The sequence below is a fragment of the Salminus brasiliensis genome, chromosome 19 (assembly GCF_030463535.1).
Source record: "Salminus brasiliensis chromosome 19, fSalBra1.hap2, whole genome shotgun sequence".
Classification (NCBI taxonomy): domain Eukaryota; kingdom Metazoa; phylum Chordata; class Actinopteri; order Characiformes; family Bryconidae; genus Salminus; species Salminus brasiliensis.
The window spans coordinates 2,761,549-2,772,032 of record NC_132896.1 but is presented as its reverse complement, the minus strand read 5'-3'; the positions used below and the strand labels follow the sequence as shown (position 1 = coordinate 2,772,032).

The following is a 10,484-nucleotide window of genomic DNA, read 5'->3' as shown; positions in this document are numbered from 1 at the left end:
GTCGTCTATCTAGAACATCACAGTCTGGTTCTTTCTGGTTCTTTCATCATCTTCGAGACCTGACTGTTTTTTTCACTCGCCGCCTGATATGTAGATCCACCCTCGACAGGAAACATTGGACCCGGATCATTACTCCAGATCCTTAAAGGCTCTACAGCAGGTGTGTGCTCATACAGAGACACCTGCAGTGGATTTGGATAAGCAGTCCTGACTTGACCCTGGGTCAAAACATGCAGTCCTTATCACACCCGCCTGGTACTGGTCAGATTAGAAGACTGTTAGCCAACAGTGCAAGAGGCTGATATGAGATGAATGTGCTGATTATGTTTGATAGAGAATTGTGTAAGTGTGTAAGTGTGTAAGAGCACCTCCTGTTTGATGCCTTTTCAAAAAACACAAATTTGCATGTATTGCAGTCACAATAATTGCCAAATCTGGGTCTGTGTGGGGTGTGTGTGCTTGAGATAGCTTATAAATGGTCTTGCAGAAGCTGGTGGGCACTCAGTGTTCGACCATGATCCTGCTGGTGTTGCTTCTCACCGCCTCTGTAAGTACGTTTTCTTTTGGGCATTAATACAGTCTTATTAATCTGAGTGATAATGACACTGATAAACTACTGTGGTTTTAACAGCAGCTTGTGATCTGTGTTATCTGTGTGCAGTAGAAAAGCATGTTTCATTGAATTTTAGATGAGTAAAAGTGCAGCTCGCACAGTGTTTACAAAGCTACAGTCATGAAAACAATGTTTAAGCAAATCATACATAATAATAATTAGATACAATTAGAACCAAATCTTTTTACGTTGACTTCCATCAAAGTTGCGTTTGTTTTTCCTTCTCCTGTAAAGCTCACAGTGGGAGTGATGGAGGCTTTTGTGTGACAGCAGATATACATCTATATACGTATGCAATACCGTGTGTGTGTTCAGCAGGCGGTCCAAACTCAGAGGGTTCAGGGCCAGGAGAAGAATGGCTTGTGTGTGTGTGAGGTGAACAGCACCATCTGGGCTTTTCCTGCTGTTAAATATGAGAAAGTCACACAACTGCTGCAGACCAGTGAAGCCTCACTGCATAAACTCCAACTACAGGTAATACACACTGCATAAACTGCAACTACAGGTAATACACACTGCATAAACTGCAACTACAGGTAAAACACACTGCATAACCTCCAACTACAGGTAATACACACTGCATAAACTCCAACTACAGATAATACACACTGTATAAACTCCAACTACAGGTAATACACACTGCATAAACTGCAACTACAGGTAAAACACACTGCACAAACTGCAACTACAGGTAATACACACTGCATAAACTCCAACTACAGATAATACACACTGTATAAACTCCAACTACAGGTAATACACACTGCATAAACTCCAACTACAGGTAATACACACCGCATGAGGCCCTTTATTTTACTGTCAGTGCCTGATGGTGTTCAGTCTCATTGGCAGGTGGTGATGACCAATAAGGAGCTGCCTCAGCTGCAGACCAGGCTGGAGAACGTGACGGCGCGTCTACAGCGCTTCCAGTACCTGAACACACACGGCCCGTACAACGACCTGCACCTGCGCCAGCTCAGGGAGGAGCTCCAGGAGCTTCAGGAGACCATCAGCCAGGCCCACCGGGACAGGCCTGGAGCCGAAACACAGAAACTACGCACAGAGGTACGGCTCAGACCTTCTACTATACTTCCACCCGTATAGCATACACTGGTTTAGCCCCGCCCAGTCATCCAGCTTCTTCATGAACGCAGCGCAGCACAGGAAAGCCAAAGCTAAGTATTATTCATTGCCTCTTCCGAAATCAAGGGTATTAAAAGAGCTGATCCTGCTTCTGTTGGAGTAACTGTCTCTACAGAGAGAAAGGCTTTCTACTAGATTTTGGAGGAACATTGCTGTGAGGATTTGATTGCATTCAGCAACAAGAGCGTTAGTGAGGTCAGGAGGTTGGATGGTGATCACCACCCTACCTCATTATCTCCAACTCATCCCAAAAGTACTGGATGGAGCTCCACCACCATCATTCCAGATAACACCGTTCTTCCACTGCTCCACGGCTCAATGCTGGGGGGCTTTATAGCCCTCAAGCCCACGCCTAGACAAGCTGTGCGTGTGCATTTGCACATCCGTTTCTGCAATGGGTGCAACTTTAAGTGGCTGAATGCATTTACTACATTAATTACATTGATCACAACATGCTGAACTGTCATCTTTGGATTGAAGCTTGAAGATAAATTGATTCATTGATTCATTTTTGGACACGAGAGAGTCGCTGCCTTAGAAACATGAGTCGACCCTTAGCTCAAAGGAACTGCTACAGCAAACATTATGGTTAATTTTAATTTCAGTGCTGGAAAAAAGCATCGTAAATGTATTAATATAAATTTATATTCATATATTTTACTGAATTAACTGACTTCATGCTGTTTTTTGTAAATTCTTGTAAATAAAAGCTAAATTATATTGATCCTGATTCCATTTATGAAAACTTTAATAGGCCCAGTAAACCAAACCACACCAATGCCATAAGTTTACCCTCAGGGCTTTTGAATCCTCAGTGGTCCCTTAGTTGGTGTTCACTGTTGTAATCTCGTGCCTCAGCTGCAGAAGGTTCAGACGGACGTGGAGAAGATGTACAGAGATGATGTTTTCAACATGGAGTCGGTGAGAGAGAGGCTGCGCTCCCTTAACAACCGCGTTCAGAACTGCAGGACCATCCCAGAAGACTTCAGGAGTAAAGGTACTTACCAAAACTAACATTTCTCATGTAACCATTTGATACACTATATGGACAAAAGTATTGGGACACCTGCTAATTTATTGTTTCCTGCTTTTGTTGGAGTAACTGTCTCTACACTGCTGTAGCACTGCTGTAAGAATTTGATTGCATTCAGCCAGAAGAGTGTTAATGAGGATGTTGGATGATTTCCTCCCCACCTCATCATTCCCAGCTTATCTCAAAAGTACTGGATGGAGCTCCACTATCATCCATCATTCCAGAGAACACAGTTCTTCCACTGCTCCACAGCTCCTCAATGCTGGGGGGCTTTATACCCTTTTTACCCTGGCATTAGGCAGCATGGTGCCAATAGGTTCATGTTCGATTATCTGCTCCAGAGAGTCCTATTCTATTGGCAGTACTTTAAGTAGCTGAATGCATTCATTAGATGGGGTGTCCACAAACATTTGGACACATGATGCATCAAGGTTGAATATGATCTCTGTCCTGCAGGCCCCTGTTTTCATCGTATTATGAAAAACATCAGCTCCCCGATCATCAACAAGCTGAGTCCATTTGGCAAGTCCTACATCTCTGGCGCCTGGGGTCGAGACACCAGCACCGACAGCCAAGAGGAAAGGTACTGGGTCCAGCCTTTGGTCAACGGCCACAGGTTCGGCAACACCATCCGCTTATACCGCTCGTTTGACGACTTCATGGCTGGTAGAAACCACAGGGATGAATCGATAGCGCCCTCCTACAGTCACAGCGAAGCGGTTCAAGGCCCTGGCACCATCCTGCACAATGGCGTCGTGTACTATCAGTGCTACACCACGGCCGAGCTGTGCAGCTTCGACCTGCAGACCAAAGAGATCCGGCGCCTCAAGCTGCCCAATGCCGGCGTCAACAACAAGTTCCCCTACTGCTACTACACCTGCAGCGACTGGACCGACATCGACGTGGCGGCCGACAGCCAGGGCCTGTGGGTGATGTACGCCACGGAGGGCAACTATGGTAACATGGTCCTGAGCCGAGTGGACAAGGAGCACTTCAACATCACGCACACCTGGAAGACCAGGCTCTTCAAACGCTCCGTCACCAACGCCTTCATGGTGTGCGGGGTGCTGTACGCCACACGCTACATTGACCAGTACAAAGAGGAGGTGTTCTACGCCTTCGACACGGCCACAGGCACGGAGGACAACATGCTCTCCATGCCGCTGGAGAAGGTCTCAGCCGGTGTCGCCAACCTTCACTACAACCCCACCGACATGAAGCTCTACATGTACAACGATGGCTACCTGCTGGCCTACCAAGCCTTCTACTGAAGAGGCCCAACAGGCGTGGAGCTCAAACCCAGGCTTATATGCAATGCAGGATTTTACAGCTTAGCTTAACCGGTGCGGATATTTTTGGATATCTTTGGTGATGAAGATGTATTAAAAGGAATAAATAAAATAAATAAAAAGTCTGTCTGTTAATTTTTTTTTTTATTTCTCATAACATATTCTGCTCTTTCATGTAAAAATAAATAAATAAAAATAATTTCCCAGTTGCTATAGTATCCCAGATGATTTCTATGATGTCACTAAGTAATGGTTCATATTGATAGTTATGGGCAGTGGTGGCTCAGTGGTTAGAGCGCTGGGCTATCGATAACAGGGTTGTGGGTTCAATACCCGGGCTCGGCAAGCTGCCACTGTTGGCTGCCCACCGCTCTGGATGTGTGTGTACTCACTGGCACTCACTGGCCCCTAGATCACTAGTGTGTGTGTGTGTTTACTACCACAGATGGGTTAAATGCAGAGGACACATTTCGCTGTACAGTGTACACCTTTACCTTATATGATGTTGCTAAGTGTATTTCAGGTAGTTGATATGGTGTTGTTAAGTAGTTGCCGAGCAGTTGCTATAGTTGCTATGATGTTGCTAAGTGCTTTGAAGATGGGTGCTACAGTGTTGCAAGATGATTGTAAGGGTATTTCAGGTAGTTGATATGGTGTTGTTTAGTGGTTGCCAGGTGGTTGCTATAGTATCCCAGATGGTTGCTATGATGTTGCTAAGTGCTTTCTAGATGGGTGCTACAGTGTTGCAAGATGATTGTAAGGGTATTTCAGGTAGTTGATATGGTGTTGTTTAGTGGTTGCCAGGCGGTTGCTATAGTATCCCGGATGGTTGCTATGATGTTGCTAAGTGCTTTCTAGATGGGTGCTACAGTGTTGCAAGATGATTGTAAGGGTATTTCAGGTAGTTGATATGGTGTTGTTTAGTGGTTGCCAGGCGGTTGATATAGTATCCCGGATGGTTGCTATGATGTTGCTAAGTGCTTTCTAGATGGGTGCTACAGTGTTGCAAGATGATTGTAAGGGTATTTCAGGTAGTTGATATGGTGTTGTTTAGTGGTTGCCAGGCGGTTGCTATAGTATCCCGGATGGTTGCTATGATGTTGCTAAGTGCTTTCTAGATGGGTGCTACAGTGTTGCAAGATGATTGTAAGGGTATTTCAGTGAGTGAACAGTTAGTTCTTGAAGGTGATGAAGGTGATGAAGCAGGAAAAATGGACAAGACCCAGACTGGGATGTTCTAGATAGACGACTGGGTCATCAGAACATCTCCAGAACATCAGCAGGCAGGTCTTGTGGGGTGTTCCTCCCGGTATGCAGTGGTCAGTACCTACCAAAAGTGCTTCAAGGAAGGACCACCGGTGAACCGGCAACAGGGTCATGGGTGCCCAAGGCATCTCACTGATGCTCATGGAGGCTCCGCCCACCTCACAACTTACAGGACTTAAAGGATCTACTTCTAATGTCAATCTTGGAGCCAAATACCACAGGGCATCTTGTGGAGACCTGGTCTTGAGCTGTTTTGCTGTCACTTAAGTGTCCCACAAGACCTGCTTGCTGATGTTCTGGAGATGTTCTGATGACCCAGTCGTCTATCTAGAACATCACAGTCTGGTTCTTGTCAAAGATGTGGCTCAGATTCTTACGCTTGTCCATTTTTCCTGCTTCAGCACCTTCATCATCTTTGAGACCTGACTGCTTTTTCACTCCAGATCCTTAAAGGCTCTACAGCAGGTGTGTGCTCATACTGAGACACCAGCAGTGGATTTGGATAAGCAGTCCTGACCTGACCCTGGGTCAAAACATGCAGTCCTTATCACACCTGCCTGGTACTGGTCAGATTAGAAGACTGTTAGCCAAAAGTGAAAGAGACTGATATGAGATGAATGTGCTGATTATGTTTGATAGAGAATTGTGTAAGTGTGTAAGTGTGTAAGTGTGTAAGAGCACCTCCTGTTTGATGCTTAGTCTATATTAAATCGATTCCTGATTCATTTGCATTATAGAAGGAAGTGTGAATGCTCCTCACAGTGATTTCCCAGAACACAACTTCCTTTGTGGAATTTTCTCACATCCTCAACAGAGAGAAAAATAGCAGATTTTTTTTTTTTCAGAAACCACAAATTTACATGTTCATGTGAGTCACAATAATTGCAAAATCTGGGTCTGTGTGGGGTGTGTGTGCTTGAGATAGCTTATAAATGGTCTTGCAGAAGCTGGTGGGCACTCAGTGTTCGACCATGATCCTGCTGGTGTTGCTTCTCACCACCTCTGTAAGTACGTTTTCTTTTGGGCATTAATACAGTCTTATTAATCTGAGTGATAATGACACTGATAAACTACTGTGGTTTTAACAGCAGCTTGTGATCTGTGTTATCTGTGTGCAGTAGAAAAGCATGTTTCATTGAATTTTAGATGAGTAAAAGTGCAGCTCGCACAGTGTTTACAAAGCTACAGTCATGAAAACAATGTTTAAGCAAATCATACATAATAATAATTAGATACAATTAGAACCAAATCTTTTTACGTTGACTTCCATCAAAGTTGCGTTTGTTTTTCCTTCTCCTGTAAAGCTCACAGTGGGAGTGATGGAGGACAGCAGTGTGTGACAGCAGATATACATCTATATACGTATGCAATACTGTGTGTGTGTTCAGCAGGCGGTCCGAACTCAGAAGGTTCAGGGCCAGGAGAAGAACAGCTCGTGTGTGTGTGAGGTGAACAGCACCATCTGGGCTTTTCCTGCTGATAAATATGAGAAAGTCACACAACTGCTGCAGACCAGTGAAGCCTCACTGCATCAACTCCAACTACAGGTAATACACACTGCACAAACTGCAACTACACGTAATACACACTGCATAAACTGCAACTACAGGTAATACACACTGCACAAACTGCAACTACAGGTAATACACACTGCATAAACTGCAACTACAGGTAATACACACTGCATAAACTGCAACTACAGGTAATACACACTGCACAAACTGCAACTACAGGTAATACACACTGCATAAACTCCAACTACAGATAATACACACTGCACAAACTGCAACTAAAAGTAATACACACTGCATAAACTCCAACTACAGGTAATACACACTGCATAAACTCCAACTACAGGTAATACACACTGTATAAACTGCAACTACAGGTAATACACACTGCATAAACTCCAACTACAGGTAATACACACTGCATAAACCCCAACTACAGGTAATACACACTGCATAAACTACAACTACAGGTAATACACACTGCATAAACTCCAACTACAGGTAATACACACTGCATAAACTCCAACTACAGGTAATACACACCGCATAAACTCCAACTACAGGTAATACACACTGCATAAACTCCAACTACAGGTAATACACACTGCATAAACTCCAACTACAGGTAATACACACTGCATAAACTCCAACTACAGGTAATACACACTGCATAAACCCCAACTACAGGTAATACACACTGTATAAACCCCAACTACAGGTAATGCACACTGCATAAACTCCAACTACAGGTAATACACACTGCATAAACTCCAACTACAGGTAATACACACTGCATAAACTCCAACTACAGGTAATACACACTGCATAAACCCCAACTACAGGTAATACACACTGCATAAACTCCAACTACAGGTAATACACACTGCATAAACCCCAACTACAGGTAATACACACTGCATAAACTACAACTACAGGTAATACACACTGCATAAACTCCAACTACAGGTAATACACACTGCATAAACCCCAACTACAGGTAATACACACTGCATAAACTCCAACTACAGGTAATACACACTGCATAAACCCCAACTACAGGTAATACACACTGCACAAACTGCAACTACAGGTAATGCACACTGCACAAACTGCAACTACAGGTAATACACACTGCACAAACTGCAACTACAGGTAATACACACCGCATGAGGCCCTTTATTTTACTGTCAGTGCCTGATGGTGTTCAGTCTCATTGGCAGGTGGTGATGACCAATAAGGAGCTGCCTCAGCTGCAGACCAGGCTGGAGAACGTGACGGCGCGTCTACAGCGCTTCCAGTACCTGAACACACACGGCCTGTACAGCGACCTGCACCTGCGCCAGCTCAGGGAGGAGCTCCAGGAGCTTCAGGAGACCATCAGCCAGGCCCACCGGGACAGGCCTGGAGCCGAAACACAGAAACTACGCACAGAGGTACGGCTCAGACCTTCTACTATACTTCCACCCGTATAGCATACACTGGTTTAGCCCCGCCCAGTCATCCAGCTTCTTCATGAACGCAGCGCAGCACAGGAAAGCCAAAGCTAAGTATTATTCATTGCCTCTTCCGAAATCAAGGGTATTAAAAGAGCTGATCCTGCTTCTGTTGGAGTAACTGTCTCTACAGAGAGAAAGGCTTTCTACTAGATTTTGAAGGAGCATTGCTGTGAGGATTTGATTGCATTCACTTTGATTGCATTCACTCATCCCAAAAGTACTGGATGGAGCTCCACCACCATCATTCCAGAGAACACAGTTCTTCCACTGCTCCACAGCTCAATGCTGGGGGGCTTTATAGCCCTCAAGCCCACACCTAAACAAGCTGAAAACTTTAATAGGCCCAGTAAACCAAACCACACCAATGCCATAAGTTTACCCTCAGGGCTTTTGAATCCTCAGTGGTCCCTTAGTTGGTGTTCACTGTTGTAATCTCGTGCCTCAGCTGCAGAAGGTTCAGACGGACGTGGAGAAGATGTACAGAGATGATGTTTTCAACATGGAGTCGGTGAGAGAGAGGCTGCGCTCCCTTAACAACCGCGTTCAGAACTGCAGGACCATCCCAGAAGACTTCAGGAGTAAGGGTACTTACCAAAACTAACATTTCTCATGTAACCATTTGATACACTATATGGACAAAAGTATTGGGACACATGCTCAATTATTGTTTCCTGCTTTTGTTGAAGTAACTGTCTCTACACTGCTGTAGCACTGCTGTAAGAAGTGAACTGCGTTCAGCCACAAGAGTGTTAATGAGGATGTTGGATGATTAGGAGAGTCCTATTCTATTGGCAGTACTTTAAGTAGCTGAATGCATTCATTAGATGGGGTGTCCACAAACATTTGGACACATGATGCATCAAGGTTGAATATGATCTCTGTCCTGCAGGCCCCTGTTTTCATCGTATTATGAAAAACATCAGCTCCCCGATCATCACCAAGCTGAGTCCATTCGGCAAGTCCTACATCTCTGGCGCCTGGGGTCGAGACACCAGCACCGACAGCCAAGAGGAAAAGTACTGGGTCCAGCCTTTGGTCAACGGCCACAGGTTCGGCAACACCATCCGCTTATACCGCTCGTTTGACGACTTCATGGCTGGTAGAAACCACAGGGATGAATCGATAGCTCCCTCCCACAGTCACAGCGAAGCGGTTCAAGGCCCTGGCACCATCCTGCACAATGGCGTCGTGTACTATCAGTGCTACACCACGGCCGAGCTGTGCAGCTTCGACCTGCAGACCAAACAGAACCGGCGCCTCAAGCTGCCCGATGCCGGCGTCAACAACAAGTTCCCCTACTGCTACTACACCTGCCGCGACTGGACCGACATCGACGTGGCGGCCGACAGCCAGGGCCTGTGGGTGATGTACGCCACGGAGGGCAACCATGGTAACATGGTCCTGAGCCGAGTGGACAAGGAGCACTTCAACATCACGCACACCTGGAAGACCAGGCTCTTCAAACGCTCCGTCACCAACGCCTTCATGGTGTGCGGGGTGCTGTACGCCACACGCTACATTGACCAGTACAAAGAGGAGGTGTTCTACGCCTTCGACACGGCCACGGGCACGGAGGACAACATGCTCTCCATGCCGCTGGAGAAGGTCTCAGCCGGTGTCGCCAACCTTCACTACAACCCCACCGACATGAAGCTCTACATGTACAACGATGGCTACCTGCTGGCCTACGAAGCCTTCTACTGAAGAGGCCCAACAGGCGTGGAGCTCAAACCCAGGCTTATATGCAATGCAGGATTTTACAGCTTAGCTTAACCGGTGCGGATATTTTTGGATATCTTTGGTGATGAAGTTGTATTAAAAGGAATAAATAAAAAGTCTGTCTGTTAAATTTGACATTCCTCATAACATATTCTGCTCTTTCATGTAAAAATAAATAAATAAAAATAATTTCCCGCTTAAATAATCGTCTCTGATTGGCCCAAACAGCTTAAGTGGCTTCTCTAGTTTCACACTGAAGCTACGAGGCTAATGTGGCTAACAAGTAATGGAAGTCTACGCCGCCCCCGTCATCACCCGTGGAATCTGTGGTGCACACGATCAATCACTCAGTTAATCAATCCATCACTCAATCCATCAATTAACAGCTAATGTAAGGTTGATAACTAGACAATG

At 45.4% G+C, this 10,484-nt stretch overlaps 2 protein-coding genes across 3 annotated transcripts; both read left to right on the top strand.

Annotated features, from left to right (window-relative positions):
* Positions 1 to 475: 475 nt before the first annotated feature.
* On the top strand, positions 476 to 4,287 carry LOC140540869 (olfactomedin-4-like). 2 transcript variants are annotated; one of them, XM_072663311.1, is made up of 5 exons: positions 476 to 547; positions 929 to 1,087; positions 1,466 to 1,678; positions 2,615 to 2,753; positions 3,246 to 4,287. In XM_072663311.1, the coding sequence occupies exons 1-5, from the start codon at positions 476 to 478 to the stop codon at positions 4,058 to 4,060; spliced, it is 1,398 nt and encodes a 465-aa protein (XP_072519412.1). In that variant the 3' UTR covers positions 4,061 to 4,287. The 2 variants fall into 2 exon arrangements, with proteins under 2 accessions (XP_072519412.1, XP_072519413.1); XM_072663312.1 differs by having other exon boundaries at positions 481 to 547; positions 932 to 1,087.
* Positions 4,288 to 7,029: 2,742 nt separating this feature from the next.
* On the top strand, positions 7,030 to 10,182 carry LOC140540871 (olfactomedin-4-like). Its single transcript, XM_072663313.1, has 4 exons — positions 7,030 to 7,046; positions 8,076 to 8,288; positions 8,797 to 8,935; positions 9,241 to 10,182. The coding sequence occupies exons 2-4, from the start codon at positions 8,082 to 8,084 to the stop codon at positions 10,053 to 10,055; spliced, it is 1,161 nt and encodes a 386-aa protein (XP_072519414.1). The 5' UTR covers positions 7,030 to 7,046; positions 8,076 to 8,081; the 3' UTR covers positions 10,056 to 10,182.
* The last annotated feature ends 302 nt before the right edge of the window (positions 10,183 to 10,484 follow it).

What these genes read in the sequence shown, in the direction of transcription:
- LOC140540869 (XM_072663311.1), top strand. Translation starts at nt 476, where the DNA reads ATGGTCTTGCAGAAGCTGGTGGGCACTCAGTGTTCGACCATGATCCTG. An exon ending in TGCATAAACTCCAACTACAG is followed by an intron (nt 1,088 to 1,465) that starts GTAATACACACT and finishes TCTCATTGGCAG; the next exon opens with GTGGTGATGACCAATAAGGA. An exon ending in AGAAGACTTCAGGAGTAAAG is followed by an intron (nt 2,754 to 3,245) that starts GTACTTACCAAA and finishes TCTGTCCTGCAG; the next exon opens with GCCCCTGTTTTCATCGTATT.
- LOC140540871 (XM_072663313.1), top strand. Translation starts at nt 8,082, where the DNA reads ATGACCAATAAGGAGCTGCCTCAGCTGCAGACCAGGCTGGAGAACGTG. An exon ending in CACAGAAACTACGCACAGAG is followed by an intron (nt 8,289 to 8,796) that starts GTACGGCTCAGA and finishes CTCGTGCCTCAG; the next exon opens with CTGCAGAAGGTTCAGACGGA. An exon ending in AGAAGACTTCAGGAGTAAGG is followed by an intron (nt 8,936 to 9,240) that starts GTACTTACCAAA and finishes TCTGTCCTGCAG; the next exon opens with GCCCCTGTTTTCATCGTATT.